Source organism: Lithobates pipiens, unplaced genomic scaffold (genome assembly GCF_037356315.1).
Source record: "Lithobates pipiens isolate NorthernLeopardFrog02 unplaced genomic scaffold, aLitPip1_a1.2 Scaffold_8, whole genome shotgun sequence".
In the NCBI taxonomy this organism is placed as follows: Eukaryota; Metazoa; Chordata; class Amphibia; order Anura; family Ranidae; genus Lithobates; species Lithobates pipiens.
In genome coordinates, this window is record NW_027507903.1 from 587088857 (window position 1) to 587112359 (window position 23503).

Below are 23503 nucleotides of genomic sequence, written 5' to 3' on the forward strand. Positions count from 1 at the left end.
AAAAAGGACACAAGGGAAGCTATTAGCTACTGGCTATTGAACTTCCTTTTTCTAGTCCTATCGTACGTTTTGTACATCACCACGTTCTAAACGATTGGTGTGATCGCGTGTAGGCAAGTCAGTTTCAGCGGAACTCCGTCGGAAAAACCGTCAGAGTTTATTAACGCGGCAAAAGACTTCTAGATGAATTTCTAAATGCAAAAATATAACTGAATATTAACATATAAAAGTAATAACAACAGAGATTATTGATCCAGCAAATATCCGATTGCCTCCTGGGAGATCAGGGAGAATTTTTTTTTTCCCCTGCTGGAGCAATTTGGACCATTCTTTAAAGCAGGGGTAGACAATCTTTGAGAGGTGGAGATCTACCTGAACAACATGGAAGAGATCAAAGATCCTTGGGGTACAGCGCCCTTTTCCTTTTAAACAAATTAATTATCAAGCCCCCAAAAGATGGCATAAAGAACACATAGTGTGTTACAGTAGTGTCCTCTGCCCCCATTTACATCACCTCCCACAGTAGTATTCTCTGTTCCCCCAGCAGTGCCCTCTGCCCCCCCCCCCCCCCCCCCCACAGGAATGTTCTCTGCTCCCCTTCACATAACCGCCTCGCATAGTAGTGTCCTGTGCCCCTTCACATCCTCCCCAAAGTAATGTACTCTGGCCCCCAACAGTAGTGTCCTCTGCCAGCCCCCTCCCCCCCGCCACAGTAGTGTCCTATGCCCTTTGTCCCCTCAAACATTAGTGTCCTCTGCCCCTTCCCATCACTCCCCAATAGAAGAGTCCTATGCCCCCGTAAATTAGTGTCCCCCCCACAGTAGCATCCTGTTCCCCCCAAGGCAGTGTCCTCTGCCCCCCCCCACACACAGTAGTGTCCTCTGCCCCCCACACACAGTAGTGTCCTCTGCCCCCCTATAGTAGTGTCCTCTGCCCTTTTCACATCCCCCGACAGTAGTGTCCTCTGCCCCTTTCATAGCAGTTTCCTCTGCCCTTCCCCCACAGCAGTGTCCTGTGGCCCCCAAAGCAGTGTCCCCTTCGCATTACACCCAACAGTAGTGCCCTCTGCCCCCCCCCCCTCACAGTAGTGTCCTGTGCTCCACCATAGCAGTGTCCTGTGCAACCAATAGCAGTGTCCTCTGCTCCCCCGCCACAGTAGTGTCCTATGCCCTTTGCCCCCTCACACAGTAGTGTCCTCTGCCCCCCTTACCATCACCCCTCTAACAGTGGTTCCCTCTGCCCACCCAATAGCAGTGTCCTCACCCCTAAAGTAGTGTTCTGTGTCCCCCCATAGCAGTGTCCTTTGCCCCCAACCTAAAAGCTGCCTCCTCTGCCATGGCTTCTTGCTTCTTGGGGTTGATGTGAAGGGGATAGAGAACACTATTGGGGGGCCCAGTAGTGTTCTCTGTCCCCTTCACATCACCCCCTCTCCCCAAACACACACACACTCCAGTGTTCTAGCTTCGTTCTTCGACTTTACACAAGTGGAGATCGGGAGGCAGAACAGTTCTAGGGGAGCTGCCAGAGTTATCTTTTTTATTAACAAGCTGGTGATTGGTTGCTAGGACCACCTGGCATCCTGGGCTGGTCGGGAGAAGTTGCGACCTTAACATTCTTACTAAAGTCATAGCCATGCAAGTGTGCCGTGCCTTTGTATTCAGCCCCTTTTTCTCCAATGCCTCTATCTAAAATCTAGTGGAACCAATTGCCTTCAGAAGTTACCTAATTAGTAAATAGAGACCACCTGTGTGTAATTTAATCTCAGTATGAATACAGCTGTTCTGCGAAGACCTAAGAGGTTTGTGAGAGAACCTTAGTGAACATAAAACATCACGAAGGCCACGGAACACTTCAGACAGGTCAGGGATAAAGTTGTGGACAAGTTTAAAGCAGGTTAGGTCTCACGGAGCACTGTTCAATACATCATCCAAAAATGAAAGAAAAGAGCACAACTGCAAACCTATCAAGACAGGGCGGCACAGTGGTGTAGTGGTTAGCACTCTCACCTAGCAGTAAAAAGGGTCGCTGGTTTGCATCCCAACCACGACACTACCTGCCTGGAGTTTGCGTGTTCTCCCTGTGCCTGCGTGGGTTTCCTCCCGGTACTCCGGTTTCCTCCCACACTCCAAAGACATGCAGGTAGGTTAATTGGCTTCTGTCCCAAATTGGCCCTAGTATATGAATGGGGACCGATGTGAGTGTGCAATGTACAGGGATAGGGACAATTGTAGACACTCACTCAGGTTGAACTGGATGGACTGGTGTCTTTATTCAACCTTACTAACTATGCAACTATACATGGTCGTCCACCTAAACTGACAGGCTGGGCAAGGAGAGCATTTATCAGAGAAGCAGCCAAGAAGCTCATGGTAACTCTGGAGGAGCTGCAGAGATCCACAGCTCAGGTGGGAGAATCTGTCCACAGGACAACTATTAGTCATACACTCCACAAATCTGGCCTTTATGGAAGAGTGGCAAGAAGAAAGCCATTGTTGAAAGAAAGCCAGAAGAAGTCCCATTTGCAGTTTGCAAGAAGCCATGTGGGGGACATAACAAACGGAAGGTGCTCTGGTCAGATGAGACCAAAATGTACCTTTTTGGCCTAAAAGTAAAAATGCTATGTGTGGCAGAAAACTAACACTGCACATCACCCTGAACACACCATCCCCACCGTGAAACATGTTGGTGGCAGCATCATGTTGTGGGGATGCTTTTCTTCAGTAGAGACAGGGAAGCTGGTCAGAGTTGAAAGGGAAGATGGATGGAGCCAAATGCAGGGCAATCTTAAAAGAAAACCTTGGACAATTGCAAAAGACTTGAGACTGGAGGGTGGTTCACCTTCCAGCAGGACAATGACCCTAAACATACAGCCAGAGCTACAATGGAATTGGCTAGAGCATATTCATGTGTTAGAATGGCCCATCAAAGCCCAGACCTAAATCCAATTGAGAATCTGTGGCAAGACTTGAAAATTGCTGTTCACAGACGCTCTCCGTCCAAGAGCTTGAGCTATTTTGCAGAGAACGGGCAAAAATGTCACTCTCTAGATGTGCAAAGCTGGTAGAGGCATCCCCAAAAAGACTCACAGCTGTAATTGCAGCAAAAGGTGGTTCTACGAAGTATTGACTCAGGGGGGTTGAATACAAACGCACACCACACTTTTCACATATTTATTTGTAAAAATTTGGAAAACCATTCATCATTTTCCTTCCACTTCACAATTATGTGCCACTTTGTGTTGGTCTATCACATAAAAATACATTTATGTTTTTGGTTGTAACATGACAAAATGTGGAAAATGTTAAGGGGCATGAATACTTTTTCAAGGCACTGTATCTTTTGAATATATTATGCAAAAACTGTACTGGATAATGATTAACGATAAATTGTCATCTAATCTCACCAATACTCGAAATGTGTGTGCTCCAGGAGATTCCCTCAGTGATGCTTTACCTCTTCTCTCTCCCTTCTTTTCTTCTGGTGACATTTCCACCTATTATATTTACATGCTATTTATTATAGTCACTTAGTATATTAACACTGTCGGATGTGAAACAATTTTGTACTTTTAATTCACTATTACTTGATCCTATATGTAACCTTACCATTTAACTTGCCTATCGATTCTCATGTGTATACCCTTATTGGGATCATGTTTGAGACTTTTCCATATTGATGTAATGTGCCTTCACTGTCCTTAACGTGTCTATTTTGTTATTTTCTTCCGTGACAAGGAAGCCTGTTTGGTACTTGAAACTTTAATTTAAAAAGTTTGGAATATAAAGAGTATTATTTCTGAAAAGTATGAGAAACCAGTTGTAAGATGAGCCACTTGGAAACTGTATTTTCTTAGATTGGTTGTGTAAATCACATGAAGAGTATATCTTAACTTTCACAATAAGACAATAAAAATATGCTCGTTACACTTACAGTAACCGGTAAGATACCACTAAAAATTTCAATGCAGATAACAGAATAATAGCAAAAGTATTATTTTAAAGATGTTTAGAATATCTTCAGTTTTTTACTTACCTGATTCTAGATCCACATAGCGTGTTAGGGATCTCTCAGACACTTGATGCCGCCTTTCTCTTCTGCGCTGCTGCCCATGGCGAGGGCCTTCATCAGGCGTGACCCTCTCCAATGAGTATTCATTTAGTCGGATGCCTTTAGACCGAGAATGACCAAGCATAGAGGCTGAACGTTTCATGGGACTTCCATCCACAATGGTCTGCAAGATCGATACACAGCTATGGTAACACCAGCACACCAGTCAATCGTTAAACATTAATTCCACTGGCTTTAGCTATAACGTGTGAAGTAGCAGACAGGTAGTTGGGGTCTGTCCCATACTGGTCATCATTCTTTATCAGCCAGCACGAGGCAGGCCACAACTACTTGCCTGCAGCTTGAAGACACAGTTTGGCACTGTTCGCAGAAGGTTCGAAACATTATCTGGACATGCAGTACAACAGTCCTATTCCAAGGATGATAAGGTACCCATGTATTGGTTAAAGGTGGCCCACATATTCCTAATGAATACTGGTTGTTTTTTGTTTAGCTTTTAAACTAAATCACAGCTATCTTTAATTTTTTATTCAAAACTCAAAATTAATTTTACTTTTCCTTTATTGTACCAACAAAGCTAGTTACTGGACTCATTGTCATTGAAGAAAAAAAAATACTACCTAGCAGCAAACCATTTTTCCCAAATCATACTATTCAATCCAGGTCCGTTTTGTAGACTCATTTATAAGCAGCATTTTATTTATTTTTTTAAAAGGAACTGTCTGTATGTCCCCGTTGCATCCACTTAGATTTTCTTTTTTCTTCTTCATCATTTCATTTAGCAGTGCATGTTTCAATCTGATTGGTTGCTATGGGCCAACCATGACAGTACATTCTTTGGACTCTTGGATATATGAAGCCCAGTTGTATTGTACAAAGGTCACGTAACACGTTAAACAATGTGTTTTAAGGAGAGCTGCAAGAAACATATTTTTATTGAGGGAAGCTTATATTAGCAATGTGTAAAGGCCATCAAAGTGGTCATGCTGTGTCCACCAAAGCCTTCAACGTTTATTACAACCTAACTCTAGGTTACATGTAGGTTCACTACGGACACCTTTGATCCCCCAGTGTCAACAGGTATTAATGCAGTTTGGCTGCTTCAAAAATATTTGGGTAGTTATGTAGCCTTAATATTTTTTTCATAAAAATACAAATATTTTAGGTCAAAGAAGAATTGCAAAGTGTAAATGCTTTTTTGGTATAGCTACATCAACTGTGAAGATCCAAGCTCAATGTGCTTATGCACTGGGATTGCCAATTCCTAGCACCTCATGTTCTTTAAAGTGGTTGTAAATCTCAGACATGAAATATGAGCAAGACATATCCTTCTATAGTGTGTACTTGTCTCATTTAATAGCATTAAAGCAGGCCATAGGCGGTTTGAATCTCGTCCAGTTCAGCAGGGACCAGCTTAGATTCGAACCATGTATGGCCAGGCTGATTCAACCCAAGTTGATCTATCAGTCAACTTGGGTACAAGCAGCCTGTTGGATTTGTCATTATTGCCAGTGGCTGTAGCTGCTGGCAATAGTCATTGTGGGTTCTCATGGCCAGGATAACCCCCCCCGCCACCCCACTGTCAGGAGAACACAATAGCTCCGCAGGAGGGATTCCCCCATCAACACAGTTATGCCCTGTACACACGGTCAGACTTTCCGACGGAAAATGTGCGATCGGATCATATTGTCGGAAAATCCGACCGTGTGTGGGCTCCATCGGACTTTTTCCGTCGGATTCTCCGACACACAAAGTTTGAGAGCTGGATCTAAAATTTTCCGACAACAAAATCCGATCACATAAATGTGTAGACAGTTCCGACAGACAAAGTGCCACGCATGCCCAGAATAAACCAAGAGACGAAAGCTATTGGCTACTGGCCCATTTATAGTCCCGACGTATGTGTTTGACGTCACCTCGTTCCGAACGATCGGAAATTCCGACAACTTTGTGCGACTGTGTGTATGCAACACAAGTTTCGGCCAAAATCTGTGGGAAAAAAATCTGATGGATTTTGTGGTCGGAATGTCCGACCGTGTGTACAGGGCATTAGTGTTTCAGGAAAGAAAATAGGCGGCTTTAGTGTAATTTCTGTCTGTTGCTTTGTTCCTCTGCCATCAACATAAATGACTTCTGACAAGTTTTTCTGACACCAAGAGAAAAAAGGTGTCAGGGGAGGGATCTCCAGCACACAGTTTGTGTGTTGACAGCCTCAGCTCTGTTCCTGTGTGCTTTGTGAGGCGGGGTGCATGGGGGGGTGCGTGTAGGTTACTAGACTCCCATTAAAAATAAGGGGTTTAATCTTTGTTGATGGGGTTTTAATCATTGCTAACATATCACACACAAAAAAAGGATGCAACTTTTCTTACTACAACCCTAAAACATTCTTTGTACGAATGTCAAAAGCATTCAAGCAAATTGAACTAAGTTTCACGGTATGTTTTCAAATAGATTAACCCTGTATCCTCATTTTCATCTAGTGCCCAAAATGCTCTCATTGAGGCGTTTCAGAAAACGATACCGCATTTTGGCCACTAGATGGTGCTGATAATACAGGCGTTAATCTATTAGAAAACATACAGTGACATTTAGTTCAGCTTGCGTGAATGTTTCAGACATTTGTGCAACAAATGTTTTATAAATAGATCCCCAAGACTAGGCATGTCATTATAGTAATGGCAGGCTCTCAATCCAAGTATTAGAAAGTGCTAGAAGGCCTAAAATCAATGTCTACCGAAGCAAGTGGGTATCCACAGTATATCCACTTGCTTATATACGGCTGATTTGGAAAGAATTGTCATATATTTCGCAATATATACAGTATATAACTGATTTAAAAAGGATTACCATCTGTAAATAAAACTTAAGTTTTAGTTTAAATTGCCTTACCCTAAAATGAATTTACCTTCAGAAGTCTGAAGTCTATAAAGTTTGCACAGATGCAATTACATCACCCCCCTTTCCCAAGTGACTGGAATTACTTTTTACTGCTGACTTACAGCACAGCAAATAGAAAAAGACAGTTACGGCCATTCGGAAAAGGTGAGGTAATGTAATTGTACCTTGGCAGACTTCACTACCAACCTATGTTCTGTTTTTAAGGGTAAAGCCAATTTTTACACAGATTTTTCACAGCTGCTTTCTATGGATTACTGAAAAAGAGCAATTTCAGCAGACTACAACAGCCTCTGTTTACAGGTACTGTTAAATGGAAAGTCATAGGGAATATCAAAGGTCACTTTAGAGATACTGCTGCCTGAAGAATCTTCAGAATGCAACATGTCCTCGTATAAGTGTTGTGGTTCCTGTTGATGCAGTATTGACATATAGGCCAGTCGATAGAATTACTGAATGCAGGAGGCTACCAGGCATCCAATACTCTGTCAGAAGTGTTGGATTCTTAATATTTTTCAGGCATTGGTATCTCTTCAGTACAGATTGGTTGGAGTGTGCTATCAGAGAGGTACATTTTAAAAGAGGACTTCAGGGAAAGAAAAAATGCTTCCTTGCATGTGGCTGCCCCAACACTACAAGAGTTAAATGCTTTTTTAAGGTGTAGGGAGCTGCAAAAAAACAGCCCCACAGCCTCTTCTTTCATATCCTTCCGTGGTCACAGCTCCATTAATGCCATCAGGGCCATTGCACAGCCCACAGCACTGCACTGGATGTGAGGATGCCAAGGGACAATCCTCTGCCATAAAGGGGCAGATGAGATTGCTGGCTTCTAGGATGGTGGATTGGGTAAGTTAAAGTGCTTTTTTTCAGCCCCCTAGACCTAAGCAAGCATTTCATTTGTACATACGTGTCCATGAAAGGCAGCTGAATGCACAAATTTACATGAAAATACATATGTGTCTATGTTATGTGCATTCTTGTGCATGCATAAACAAACGAATGGCAATGTTCATCAATTCGAAGCTTCATTTTTCAGGTATATATATATATATATATATATATATATATATATATATATATATATATTATATTACCAAAAGTATTGAGGCTTTACACGCACATAAACTTTAATGGCATTCCAGTCTTAGTCTGTAGGGTTCAATAGTGAGTTGGCCCACCCTTTGCAGCTATAACAGCTTCAACTCTTCTGGGAAGGCTGTCCACAAGGTTTAGGAGTGTGTCTATGGGAATGTTTGACTATTTTTTCAGAAGCGCATTTGTGAGGTCAGGCACTGATGTAAACGAGAAAGCCTGGCTCTCAGTTTTTGCTCTAATTAAACCCAAAGGTGTTAATTGGGTTGAGGTCAGGACTCTGTGTAGGTCAGTCAAGTTCCTCCACTCCAAAATTGCACATTCATGTCTTAATGGACCTTGCTTTTTACACTGGTCCAAATCATTTGGTGGAGGGGGGATTATGGTGTGGGTTTTTTTTTTTCAGGGGTTGGGTTTGGCCCCTAAGTTCCAGTGAATGGAACTTCTAAGGCGTCAGCATACCAAGACATTTTGGACAATTTCATGCTCCCAAATTTGTGGGAATAGTTTGGGGATGACCCCTTCTTGTTCCAACATGACTGCGCACCAGTGCACAAAGTAAGGTCCATAAAGACATGGATGAGTGAGTTTGGGGTGGAGGAACTTGACTGGCCTGCACAGAGTCCTGACTTCAAATAGAACACCTTTTGGATGAATTACAGCGGAGACTGCAGGCCAAGTCTTCTCGTCCACATCAGTGTCTGACCTCACAGAGTTAAAGCTGTTATAGCTGCAAAGGTTTGGCCAATGCAATATTGAACCCTACGGACTAAGACTGGGATGCCATTAAAGTTCATGTGTGTGTGTAAAGGCAGGCATCCCAATACTTTTGGTAATATAGTGTGTGCGTATATATATATATATATATATATATATTTATATTTATTTATTTACTGTATATACTGCCTGAAAATTAAGCTTCAAATTTGTATGAAAATGGCCAATCCTTTGTTTATGTATGTACAAGAATGCACATATCATAGAGACACATGTGTTTGTTGATGTAAATTTGTGCATTCAGCTGCCTTTCATGGACACGCATGCGCAGGTAAATACTTGCTTAGGTCTAGGGGGCTAAAAACAGCACTTTAACTTAGCCACGCTACCATCTCAGCAGCCAGCAATCTCCTCTTTCCCGTTACAGCAGAGGATATTCCCTTGTGTGTAAAGGCAGGCGTCCCAATACTCTATATTGTCAAAAGTATTGGGACGTATGCCTTTACATGCACATGAACTTTAATGGCATCCCAGTCTTAGTCTGTAGGGTTCAATATTGCGTAGGCCCACCCTTTGCAGCTATAACAGCTTCAACTCTTTTTGGAAGGCTGTCCAAAAGGTTTAGGAGTGTGTCTATGGGAATGTTTGACCATTCTTCCAGAAGTGCATTTGTGAGCTCAGGCGCTGATGGGGACGGGAAGACCCGGCTTGCAGTCTCCGCTTTAATTTATCCCAAAGGTGTTCTGTCGGGTTGAGGTCAGGACTCTGTGCAGACCAGTGTAGTTCCTCCACCCCAAATTTACTCATCCATGTCTTTATGGACCTTGCTTTCTGCACTGGTGCACAGTCATGTTGGAACAGGAAGGGGCCATCCCTAAACTGTTCTAACAAAGTTTGGAGTGTGAAATTGTCCAAAATGTCTTGGTATGCTGACGCCTAAAGAGTTCCAGTCACTAGAACTAAGGAGCCAAGCCCAACCCATGAAAAGCAACCCCACATTATAACCCCCCCCCCCCCCCCCCCTCCACCAAATGATTTGGGCCAGTGCACAAAGCAAGGTCCATAAAGATATGGATGAGCAAGATTGGGTGGAGGAACTTGGATGGCCTGCACAGAGTCCTGATCTCAACCTGACAAAACACCTTTTGGATGAACTAGAGCAAAGACTGCGAGCCAGGCCTTCTCTTCCAACATCAGTGCCTGACCTCACAAATGTACCTCTGGAAGAATAGTCAAACATTCCCATAGACACACTCCTAAACCTTGTGGTCGGCCTTCCCAGGAGAGTTGAAGCTGTTATATCTGCAAAGGGTGGGCCAACTCAATATTGAACCCAACAGACTAAGACTGGGATGCCATTAAAGTTCATGTGTGTTTAAAGGCAGGCGTCCCAATACTTTTGCCAATATAGTGTATATATATTCTAACCACAGAATCACTTTAAAGTAACTTTTGTAATTCCTTTATGTTATCCCCATCAAACAGTACCCATGTATTGAGGCTGCCATAAGCTTTCTACTGCACCAGATATGGGTGGATTCTACTGAATAACTTTGAAACACCCACTGGCTTTGGGTTAGAGTTCCTGACTTTGCTAGCCATAGAGTTCTCACTTCAGCTTTCTGTGAAATCTAAGTGAAAAATCTGTCAAGGAGCACACAATCCCTATGCACTGGCTGTTGCCAGGGGTGGTGATAGGAACTCCTGCACAGAGATTTCACCAGCCTTAGCCCCAAGGTAGGGTTGCCACCTTCTCTTCAAGCCAAACCTGAACACTTTAGCAGCCTGGAATACCTTTGGGTGCCCCCAAGGAGAGTCGTAATTCGGTGCGCATAGCATGCCGCAGCGAACAGTGGGTGTGGCCAAATTGCTCTGGTTGACATCATTGCCCTGCCCCCCTCCCAGTGATGCCGAACCTGCCCCTAGACAGCAGCCTACACCTCCCGGATGGCAACAGATTTGTGCGTGACTATATTGGTTACTTGGGGAGCCACAGCCCAGTCTGAATAATGTGTCCGGGTTTCAGTCTGCCTGAAACCCGTACACATGCTTTAAAACCCGGACTGTCTGGGTGAATCCCGGACAGGTGGCAACCCTACCCCCAGGATATCCTTTGTAAGGCAGTGCAGGTAATCTAATGATGTTTTAAAAGAGGAACAAACAGTAGAAAGACAGGAAGAAAACATAATGACAGTGTAGATAGAGAAACATGGGGTGTCAACAAAAGTCATAGATGGACAGAGAGAAGATAGGAGAGAGTGTTGGAGCGTGGTGTAGAGGTGTTACATACACTGAGATTACTCCCTCTGGGTCGGGTTTTCCTTCGCTGCTACAGCAAGACAAGACAGAGAGGAGAAAGAGAAACAAGAGGAAGGGAGAATTCACAGGATGTACAGACACCATGGGGAGAGGGACAGAAGGACAGACAGCAGGGGGAGACACAGAGAGAAAGAACACAAGTTAACAGCAGTTAGACCCAAACACTTTCATTTCAACATGTCCATTCTGGAGGAAAATGACTACACGGAGCTGACACAACATAATAACCACAAGAGGAAGACGTGTTACAACAGCGCAGCTTGTTCCTACAAGTTCCAGGTGACTGAAAATACAGGTTTACAGGCTGGACACCACCTTGAAGCAGAATTAAACCCATCCATCTGAACTGTTTCCCAAAACAGTTCTAATCAATGCATGGCATGAATGATGATTGCCACGGCTGATTCTGCTCTCAGCCAAACGGTCAAGCCATCAAACAGCGGGTGCCATACCCGATCACATGTGCACTTCCATGGCAATGGAAGATCAAACATGGGCTAAAGCTGGCCATACACCATACAATTTTCTTATTCAATTTCCTTTAGATTTACCTTCAACTGTGTAGTACAAGGGCTTGCCTGATTGCACACAAATTGAAAGTGTTTAGATTTGACCTCATATTATCTGGTTTTGGTAAATCTAAAAGGAAATCTATAGAAGAAAATTGTATAATGTATGGCCAGCATAAACTGGTAACTTCCTTGGCTTGTAAAGGATGCGAGGGTTTAGATCTGCTTTAAGTAACACAGATGAAAGCAAATGAAAAATGCTGTGCGGGATGGAAAATAGGGAAATAGTGACAAGCATCGGCTCAAAAAAAATCTGAATAAACTGAAAACTGATATTTCAATGTGGCGAACTCTTGAACATGCCGGCTAACCGAATCATCCATAGGCTTCTCTCTGCCCTCATCTGCAACGGAATCTCACTCCTGTGGTTGAATTCTTTTTAATATCTTTTGAAGCAAATAAAATTTCCAACAAATGGAGTGAAACGCCCTATAATGGCTAACACAAGTGGGAGGAGCTGTGAAATCAGATGAAGTTCTAGAGCAGTGGTCTCCAAACTGCGGCCCGGGGGCCAGATGCGGCCCTTTGCTTGCTTTTATCTGGCCCTTGAGGCACTATTTCATCCAATGATACAAATGATGGGCAGAGTCGGTACAAGGGGGTGGGGGGGCGGAAGGGTGGATGCCCTGGGTGGTACAATTTATTAGGGGTGGGGGGGGGGGGCGCAGTGAAGTGTCCTTCTAAAACAGCCGTCACCAGTTTGCTGGGACCGCGGGTTTCCCCAGAAACCAGTGATGCTGCGTGTGTGCGCCCGCCCCTGCTCCTCCCCGCAGGTCTCGGAGTTGAGGGAAGACCAGATCACACTCACGGGCCGCAAGTAGGGGCGTGACACCATGTGCATGCCCTGCACCCTGCCCCCCTGCTACTCGCGGTTCTTGGGGTCCTGGCTCTCCATATCTCGCAGCTTCCGCCCCTTCGGTATTTCAGTTGTGCCCTCCTGCATTCAAGGTATGTGGGCCACATGTTAACTAGTGATCACTAATGGGCATATTTTTATTGTGCACACTGCTGGGCATATTTTGTTAAAGGTTAAGAGGCACTCTCATGGACAAGTTTTATTTTAAGGGGCACGCTGATGGGTATATTTTTAATGTGCACACTGATGGGCATGTTTTCTTAAGGGGCACACTGATGGACACATTTTGTTGTGCCCATCAGAGTGCCCCTTAACATAAAATGTTCCCATCAGCGTGCACATTAAAAATATACCCATCAGCGTGCCCCTTAAAATAAAATTTGTCCATCAGTGTGCCCCTTAACATAAAAGGTGCCCATCAGCGTGACCCTTATTTTATGTTCAGGGGCACACTGATGGACACATTTTGTTGTGCCCATCAGAGTGCCCCTTAACATAAAATGTGCCCAGCAGCGTGCACATTAAAAATATACCCATCAGCATGCCCCTTAAAATAAAATGTCCCCATCAGAGTGCCCATTAAAATAAAATGTGCCCATCAGAGTGCCCCTTAACATAAAAGGTGCCCATCAGAGTGTCCCTTAATATAATAATAATAAGTATATTCTTGTTGTGAAACGATATTGATTCTTAAAAACGGGGGGGGGGGGGGGGTTACCATCTTTGCCCAGGGGAACCAAATGGCCTGGTCCCAGCACTGATGATGGGGCATAATTCACCCCACTGACAACAATGAAGGAACACAAATCTCTCACTAACACTAATGAACAGGCACAATTCCACCCAATGATACCAACAATGGGGAACAGTTTCTCCTAATGACACCAATGATGGGGCACAATTACTCCGAGAAAAACCAACAATGGGGCCCAATGATGGGGTTTGATTCCTCTCACTGACACCAAATATGGGGTATTGTTTTTTTCTCACTGATGTCGGGACCTTTTCTACTTCCTATGGCCACAGTCCGGTCCTCCTGAAGTCTGAAGGACAGTAAACCGGCCCTTTGTTCAGAGAGTTTGGAAGCAGGAGCAGTATATAAACTTCTCCAAGTTCACATGTCCTAGCTGAAAGTAACTGGTGTTCAAGGTTTCCTGGAAATGTGCTTTTACATAATTGTTAAGATTGACTTGTACGTTGCCCGTTCTGCCCCCTGGTGTATGTATGTCACATAGCCCAGTAGGCTTATTCCGTGTACACACGATCGGAATTTCGGCCAGCAAAAGACCGATGAGAGCTTTTCATCGTAAAATGGGACCATGTGTATGCTCCATCGGAATTTAGCTGGCCGAATTCCCGCCAGCAAAAATATGAGAGCATATTCTCAATTTTCCCGATGGAAAAACTTTCTATCGGAAATTCCGATCGCGTGTATGCAATTCCGACGCGCAAAAACTCACGCATGCTCAGATTCAACAACGAGACGGAAGCTATTGGCTACTGGGTATTGAACTTCCCTTTTCTAGCCCCGTCATACGTGTTGTACGTCACCACGTTCTTGGCTGTTGGAATTTGGTGTGACCGTGTGTATGCCAAGACAGCTTGAGCGGAATTCCGTCAGGAAAACCATTAGACCTTTTTCCGACCATAATTCCAATCGTGTGTACACGGCATTAGACTTTCATTGAGAAAATAGGAGGGGGCGGGGCCTAGCGGTATGTCATTGGAAAGCCGCCGGCTGAACCAGGAAGAGTCGGCAGCGTTCCGATGACTTCACCAGAGAAGATGGGCCTGATTGGGGGAAGAAGAGAAGCAGATCTCCCCAGGACAACGCTGGATCCACTGGGCATGTAAGTACTTTTTGTGCAGGGCTGGCAAAAAAAGGTGATGGGTGAAAAAAATAAATGTGGTAGAGGACAGAGTGAAGATCCATTTAAAGAGAGAGTTCATTTTAACCACTTTACATCCAGTGTAGCTGCATATATACATGTATATATACATCCTGGACAGGAATCTGTTATACCACGGTCATGGCTGCAGCTGCTATTGGCATCAATCTTAACAGCTGGCGGTCGACTTTTAGGTAAAAGTGATAGGTTGGCTTCACATCCACCCAATCACTTTTACAGAGCTCTGAAGTGGTGAAAAAATGAGACGGCCAGCCTATGAGCATTGGAGGGGAAAGTCAGCCAAACATGGAACAGTATCTATTTGTTTGCTTTGAAGAAAGCACTCAGTTTCTTGTAACATGGAAGTGGTAAAAGCAAGTATTAGATAGGATTGTGGGTAGGTTGCAAATACACAAGATTTCTAAAATAGGTGCTGGTAGGATTGTGGGTGGCAGGTAAAGCTCTACAAAAACAGATTTGCATAGATTTCTACAGCAGGGTAACATGTATACATAATTATCACAAACCTGCTGTTCCCGCTCCACCTACTAATGGTGCGGCTCCAGTAATCAGCATACTATAGCCACCAGTAGGTGTCTCCCTTAACACTTTGTACCTCTGCCATTAAAGGGCTTGTGTTAGGACTTGAAAATGTAAAAATAAAAATGGTTTACAAAGCTCAATAGCTCAAGATTAAATTTACACACAGAACCAGATAAGTCAGTGCAGTAACTTTTCCTCCATCTTCCCTGCCCTAACTGCTCTGTTAGAATACAACTATAAGTAGTTTAAATAATAGAAGAGTGAAAAGGAAAGCAACCTCTGCTGTTCTCTCCCTCTTCAGCAAACCCATTATGCTCTGTGACACCAGTGTTGTGAAATAAATACATGTGTTAAATGCTTATTTGTAAAATAAAAGATTTTACATAATATATGCGTGTGTGTATATATATGTGTATATATATATATATATATATATATATATATATATATATATATTAAAGTTCATGTGTGTGTAAAGGCAGGTGTCCCAATACTTTTGGTAATATAGTGTATGTATATACAGTGTGTGTGTATATATATATATATATATATATATATATATATATATATATACACACACACTATTACCAAAAGTATTGGGACACCTGCCTTTACACACACGAACTTTAATGGCACCCCAGTCTTAGTCTGTAGGATTCAATATTGAGTTGGCCCACCCTTTGCAGCTATAACAGCTTCAACTCTTCTGGGGTAGGCTGCGGACTAAAATTGGGATTGCTATTAAGGGTCATGTGCGTGTAAAGGCAGGAGTCCCAATGCTTTTGGTAATATAGCGTATGTATATACAGTATATATATATATATATATATATATATATACACACACACACACCGTTTATAGAGTTGCTTTTAATAGAGTGGAGCTTTGTCTTTTTGGATAGATTAAGGAATGATTAGAAGTGATTGGAAATCAAAAAACTTGCCCTCAAACATAAGCCAGCCATACATGGATTGAAATTCGGCTGGTCCGGCAGCAGTGGCGGCTGGTGTTTTTCTCTTGTTTTCCGCCTTCCCAGTCGGTCAGCGACAACCCCCCCCCTGCACTTGCCCCATCTAGAAAGCAGGCGGGCAGTGTGTCCGGCGAGCGGCAGCTTTCTTTCTACCTCCTACTGTGTATCACAGCGGCTTTCGCCATGCATCTTTCTCCTCCTCCTCCTGGGTGTCCAATAGGATGGCCTGTTCTTTCAGCCAGGAAACGGGTATCAGACCCGAGTTTCCTGGTTGGCAGAGAAACGATTTCGTTTTAGAAAAGCAAATATTCATTTTCTTTTCTAACATACCTGGGTGGGCTCCGAGCACAATGCTCTGCGCCCTGAGCCCACCCTATTTTGAAGCCTATAAGAGGCTCTGGCTCTAAATAGGTGCTTAAAAAAACAAAACACCCCCGCTGCTGTAATTCACATGCCTGGCGTCCTGAAAGGGGCCAGGCGCAGAAAAAGGGGGTGACAGCGGCAATGAAAAGGGGAGACGGCACCCGTGTGCCCTTGATGGAGCCCCTATTCGGCAGGGACCAGCTGAATTTCGAACCATGTATGGGAAGGCTGGTTGTGCAGAAGTTGATCTACCAATCAATTTCTGTACAACCAGCCTGTTGGAAAATTTCCACATGATCAGCGCCGCTGGTTATAGTTGGCATTGCTGATCAGTGTTTTCAAATGGGGGTGAAGTCTCCCTACCGTCAGAATACAATACCAGAGTGGGGGTGATTCCTCCATCCACATTGAGTGTGTGGATGGGGGAACCAAGGATTTCTTTTCTGCTCTACCTGTGGTTTCATTGACAACTCAGAGGATTCCCCTCACTTTGTAGACATTTCCTCTCACTTCCCTCTCACTTCCAGACGTCTAGTGACGAAACTAGTAGGGAGGTACGGCGCGCTGTCGTCACCGCGTTCTACGCCAGACCTGGAAGTGCGGGCGGTAACCGAGAGCCGGCCGGCTCGTCTTTGTGATACATATTGATTTCTCTTCGTTTATGAGAGTCCGGTGTGGTCCTGTGACGGTTCATCCAGACCATTCATACATTTGCCCTTTTGATCTCATGTAACACTGAGATCTCAAGTTCTGGTAAGTGGACCCTTTTTTCACTGGTGGAGGTGGCTTTTTGGACTCCTGTATACACGAAGTGACGTGGGTGTCATTTTTCCATTCTCACTCTGGACGAATCATTACCACTTGTTGATCGATATTTTTCTTGGGACTCTAATTGACTATATTCTATTCCTTTTTTGTTTTTTCACATTTATCGGAATTTATTTCTGTTTTCACTTTTAGATTTTAAGTCTGTATTTATAAATCTGTATTTATAAGGGATATATATATATTTTGTGTCATTCACCTGTTTTTATTTGAGGATTCTTCTGATTGGTTTATTCAGGTTGGGTCTTTTCACGTGATCTGACATTGTTATGTTTTTTCCTTTTTTTGGGTTTTTGCTTTTTTCACTTATGCACTAATGATATAATTAATTTATAACTTTTATAATAATTTCGATAACATCATTTATTTTATTATATACCATTCAATGTTCACTATTATCCTATTTGGGTTGTTGACCCCTTACTGTATGAATTGATGGAGATTTATTTTCTCATTTAGCTTAAGGTATTTGTTTGTTTTCATTATCTCACTTATTTAGGAATCATTTTAGCACAATTTTTGTTTTTTTAGCACAGCTCACCATTACATTTGGTTTAACACAAATTATGTTAACTTGCATTCACATGCATTTTAGGCACCTTGCTTGCCATTTTTAAAAGACTCAAAAGCTGAGCTCGGGGCGCAAAAACGTATAAATCCACTTTTGTGCACCGACAGGCTTTGCAAACCCAGCTATTATCTTATCCCTTTCATGCCTAAACCTATTTCTGACATTTGTTGTTTAAAATCTGTATTTTTTGCTGGAAAATTACTTAGAACCCCCAAACATTATATATATATATATATATGTATATATATATTTTAGCAGAGACCCTAGAAAATAAAATGGCGATCGTTGCAATATTTTATGTAACACGGTATTTGCGCAGCGGCCTTTCAAACGCAATTGTTTGGGGAAAAAAGACACTTTCATGAATTAAAAAAAACTAAGCAGTAAAGTTAGCCCAATTATTTTGTATAATGTGAAATAGGATGTTACAAGTAAATAGATACCTAACATGTCACGCTTTGAAATTGCGCACACCCGTGGAATGGCGACAAACAATTGTACCTAAAAATCTCCATAGGCGACACTTTAGATTTTTTTCATTGGTTACCAGGTTAGAGTTACAGAGGAAGTCTGGTGTGAGAATTATTGCTCTCACTCTGACGATCGTGGCGATACCTCACGTGTGATTTGAACACCGTTTACATATGCGGGTGCAAATTCTGCATGCGTTTTCTTTTCTGCGAGAGCATGCGGGGAGGGGGGCACTTTAAAAAAAATTCTTATTTATTTGTTTTTATTTTGAATTTTTTTTACATTTGCCCTTTAACCACTTGGGATCCGCGCTATTGCAAAATGACGGCAATAGCGCGGACCCACATTTTCGGGACTACGTCTATTGACGTAGTCCCGGTTACGAGCGGCCTGCGCGCCCCCTGAGGGGCGCGCGCGGCGCGCTCTGTGATCGGCGAGTCCGTGAGACTCGCCTGATCACCGATCCGTGTAAGGGGTCGATCCCGACCCCTTATCACGTGATCAGCTGTCAGCCAATGACAGCTGATCATGTGATAAAACGGAGCCGGTAATCGGCTAGTATTCCTCCTCGCGCTGACAGCGCGAGGAGAAAAAAAAAAAGCCGATCGCCGGCGGCCGTGTTCGGGACATCAGTCCCGATCACGGCCAGCAATTTAAACGGACACCTGCCCCCTGCCAGTGCCCACCTGCCACCCGCAGTGCCATCCTGAAATAAAGTAAGTGCCCCCCTGTCAGTGCCACCCAGCAGTGCCCATAGTGCCCACAGTGCCACCCAGCAGTACCCACAGTGCCACCCAGCAGTGCCCACAGTGCCACCCAGCAGTGCCACCCACAGTGCCACCCAAAATCTGCCTCAAAGGTGCTGCACCCCAGTGCCGACCATCAGTGCCCAGCAGTGCCGCCCATCAGTGCCCAGCAGTGCCGCCCATCAGTGCCCAGCAGTGCCACCTATCAGAGCCACCTATCAGTGCCACCTATCAGTGCCCATCAGTCCCATCTATCTGTGGTACCTATCAGTGCCCATCCGTGCCACCCATCCGTGCCACTTATCTGTGCCACCCATCCGTGCCATCTTATCTGTGCCCATCTTTGCCCATCAGTGCCGCCTTATCTGTGCCCATCGGTGCCGCCTTATCTGTGCCTATTAGTGCCGCCTTAACTATGCCTATCAGTGCCCACCAGTGCAGCCTATCAGTGCCCACCAATGCAGCCCATCAGTGCCCACCAATGCAGCCCATCAGTGCCCACCAATGCAGCCTATCAGTGCCGCCTAATCAGCGCACTTCAATGAAGGAGAAAAATGACCCGTTTGCAAAATTTTATAACAAACTATTAAAACATGATTTTTTTTTTTGCATCTTTTTTTGTTTGTTTAGCAAAAAATAAAACTCCGAGCTGTAACTAAATACCACCAAAAGAAAGCTCTATTTGTGGGAAAAAAATGATAAAAAATTCATTTGGGTACAGTGTTGTATGCCCGCGCAATTGTCACTCAAAGTGCATCAGCGCTGAAAGCTGAAAATTGGTCTGGGACTGAGGGGGGTTTAAGTGCCCAGTAAGCAAGTGGTTAAAAATAAAATAAAAAAACTCTGACCACTTTTATGAACATCCCATGTGACAGGTACTCTTAATGGAGGGATGGGGGGGGGGGGGGGGGGGGTCCTTTGCATTTAAAAGTATTCAGACCGCCAAAAACTGTGATTCTCAATACTGTCTATTTGCCAGATCCTGGATCGGGTCTCCAGGTGGCATCACCCTGGTATAACCCCTTCAAGGCGAGGCCGCATATGTGCGTACGGTCGGGGCTAGGGGGTTATGAACATAGTAGGGACATTATTACATAGCCTGTACAAAGAGTAGAGTGGGAGGGACTACAGGCTGCCTGCAGGAAACTACAGGAGGGGGCAGATAATAAACAGTCACTATGCATGGGGAGAAAGAGCAGCAATGACCGGTCTCTATTATAGGAAGCTCCTACACAAACAGTTTCACACTGGATTACGACACAGATATGGAAGAAATACATGAAGCACACCAAGAATTAATTAAAAATACACATGTCAAAAGTTCAGGTGCACGTGGTTCTATTGGAACATATCACATACTCTCAGGAGTATGAGACACTGCTAGCTGGTGCACCTACATCTCTGAGGCTGGGTTCACACCAATGCGAATTGGATGCAGAGTTCCCCGCATCCAATTCGCAATAGCAGGAGATTTTGACTGGCTCTCTATGGGGCCGGTTCATATATCTCCGCTGCAGCTCCGGTGCCAATTTGCACAGGCATCCTGTGCGTCTTTTGGTCCGTTTCAGGTCTGAATTCAGCCAAAAAAATTCAGGCTGAAATCGGACCTGAAACGGTGAACCAGGACGCACCGGGCCCCTGCTGTCAGCCGCATGTGGCGATGGTGTGAACCCAGCCTTACTCTCTTATTCATTTGGTTTCTATGTATGCTCTACTTTATAGTTGGGCGTAGGGTTGCCACCTTATCCCTTTAAATCTGAACACATATGAATTACACAGGCTCTGGGGCTATTTTTATGCAGATAAGGCACCAAGTGAGTTTAATTACATCCTTAATCAGCCACAGAGCCTGTGTAATTAATATGTGTTCGGTTTTAAAGGGATGAGGTGGCAACTCTAGTTGGGCAGGAGTCTGGTCAACAACTAGTCTACCCATGCTGACCGCCGAGAAAAGACAGATTGGATGTATTATATATCTGTAATGTATGATTAACACAAATGTTTCTACATGTATCTGACCCCCCCCCCCCGCCCCGCCCCTTGGAGTCTTTAGCCTCGTACACACGGCCGGATTGTTGGCCGACAGAGTATCAGACTTTTGTCCGAAGGGCGTGTGGCAGGAACTAGTCTTCCATACAAACGATACACAATTGTCGGCCAACAAATACGAACGTAGTGAAATACTACGTGGAATTTCAGCTCTTGAGCGCCACCCCTTTGGGCAACTACTGCTAATGTCGTGTTTGATGAGCATTGATTCCGAGCATGCATGTTTGTACTTTGGACTTCTGTGTGACGGACTGTGTGTACAGACGATACGAAAATCTGACAACAGACCGTTGTCTGCCGAATATTTACTAGTCTGCCAGCGGAAAGTTGGACAACAATTGTCTGAAGGAGCATACTAACGGTCGGATTTTAGGCAAACAGTCTCATCACACAATTCCCTGCCAAAATACCGATCGTGTGTATGAGGCTTAACTGTTTGCAAACTGTAACTGATTCTGGGCTCTCCGCCATGTTATCTTAAATTTAAAAAAAAAAATTGAAATAAAGAAAGAAAAATACACATGCCTCTTGTATTTAGACAATGTTTTCTTATCCCCGAGTTCAGCTTTAACTGAATTACTTGGAATGCACAATACAGGCATTTTGTATAATGCCCTGCAATGCATAGTGAGGAACAGGTCCTACTAGAGCAGGGATCTGCAATTAGCGGACCTCCAGCTGTTGCAAAACTACAAGTCCCATCATGCCTCTGCCCCTGGGTGTCATGCTTGTGGCTGTCAGAGTCTTGCTATGCCTCATGGGACTTGTAGTTCTGCAACAGCTGGAGGTCCGCTAATTGCATATCCCTGTACTAGAGCAATGCCCATTGTGAATGAACCCTTGCTACGTTCTGATGCTGACCAAACCCCCACTGGCGTCCTATCAGTGCTTTATAAGAAACAGTAAAGTTACAAAAAAAAAAGAAAAAAGTTTTATAACCAAGTACAATGATAGTAAAGTATTGATAATCAAATTTTTTGTACGACTTCTTAAGAAGATGTACATGCAGCCATGGAATGCAATGCTTTTTATGTACATTCATGTGTTTGCAATGAGTAGCGATTATTATTATGTTTATGGAAGGTCGTGATTTCAAAGCTTTGCCTTAATGTCAAATATGTTCAATGCAGCTCATGCAGGAGTGAACCGGAAGCTCCATCTATCCAGCATGTAAAACAGACTAGAAATAATCGCTATTATTCTGGATTGTATTTTTATTGTAGCATTTCTAACATTGTACAAAAATAAGGAATCACATGATATGCAGAAACCTTTCATTATAGCTAATAGTATTTCATAGCAGAACTCCAGTCAAACAGCTAATACAAAGTTACAATTAAATAGGTGACCCTTTAATTTGCTATATTTGCATTTTTTATTTTTTTTTATTTTCACCCATTGTTACGATATACTGTTTATTCAGAGAGTGACCCATAGATCTAAACTTCTTGCTTTATCTCCCAGCTCCAGCCCGCTATCTAAAACCAAAATCAAAAAATATAATATATTGCAGTCCTTAGATGTGGTCCTATATTGCACCAGTCCTTAGATTTGCGGGTATACATGAAAAGGAACCGCTGTTCTAGGTGTATGAAACAAGACTAGTTGGAATATCTCATGGAGTGCCAGCCCCGGCCCGCCTCCGTGGGAAACTTGGAAAAGAAGAAAGAAATGGCTGCACATCCAGAACTCCCGATTGCCCTTTTATTGTTCACAGAGATAACACCAAAGACACCAAACTGAGGTCACGTAGACGCGTTTCACACATACATCTTGTGCTTAATCATTATGATTAAGCACAAGATGTATGTGTGAAATGCATCTACGTGACCTCAGTTTGGTGTCTTTGGTGTTATCTTTGTGAACAATAAATGGCAATTGGGAGTTCTGGATGTGCAGCCATTTCTTTCTTCTTTTCCTTAGATTTGCTGGCTGCATTCGTTTCCATTTTTCAGGCTAAGGACAGTTTCAGCAAGCATCGAAATATCTGTTGATTTCGCCAGAAATGCAAAATCCTTGTCACTTCTTGAGCTAAACAAACAATGTTCTTTTCCATATGCACACTGCTAATCCCACCACCCCCTTGGTAATGGAGATGAAAAGAAGAAGACATATTTGAAATCCATTCTGGCTGACAACCAAGGCTCCCTCCATGGTTAGACTGGCCATACATTATACAATTTTCTTTTGATTTACCTTCAACTATGTAATGCAAAGGCCTGACTGATTGCATACAAATTAAAAGTGTTTAGGTTTGACCTTAAAGTATATGTTTTGGTAAATCCAAAGGAAAATTGTACAAAATTGTATATGCCTTAGTGAGTGAGCCTAGCCATCTAGGGACGGCGTATACTATATCACCAGGTGAAAATAAAGGAAACAATTATGAAAAAAGAAAACAAATGCATCCACTGCATTTAAGGACTGGTAAGCTGCAATATGATAAATGTTTGTTTTTGGGTTTAGATTCGCTGTAACCTCACTGGTGAGGGTTTTCCTTGTATCCCAATAAGCTGCCTACTCCTAAGGCCCCTTTCCCACTGGGGTGTTTTTCAGGCGC

At 43.6% G+C, this 23503-nt stretch overlaps 1 protein-coding gene across 8 annotated transcripts in view; it reads right to left on the minus strand.

Annotated features, from left to right (window-relative positions):
• CACNA1A (calcium voltage-gated channel subunit alpha1 A) overlaps nt 1–23503 on the minus strand; it is a 407588-nt gene that overhangs the window by 29521 nt on the left and 354564 nt on the right. For 5 of the 8 annotated variants that reach the window (XM_077470422.1, XM_077470419.1, XM_077470421.1 and 2 more), the window contains exons 43-44: nt 11063–11101; nt 4033–4231 (exon numbers count right to left, since the gene is read on the minus strand). In XM_077470422.1, coding sequence (XP_077326548.1) covers nt 4033–4231; nt 11063–11101 — 238 coding nt within the window. The remainder of the gene's footprint in view (nt 1–4032; nt 4232–11062; nt 11102–23503) is intronic. The other 3 variants (XM_077470424.1, XM_077470420.1, XM_077470425.1) reach the window with 2 other exon arrangements.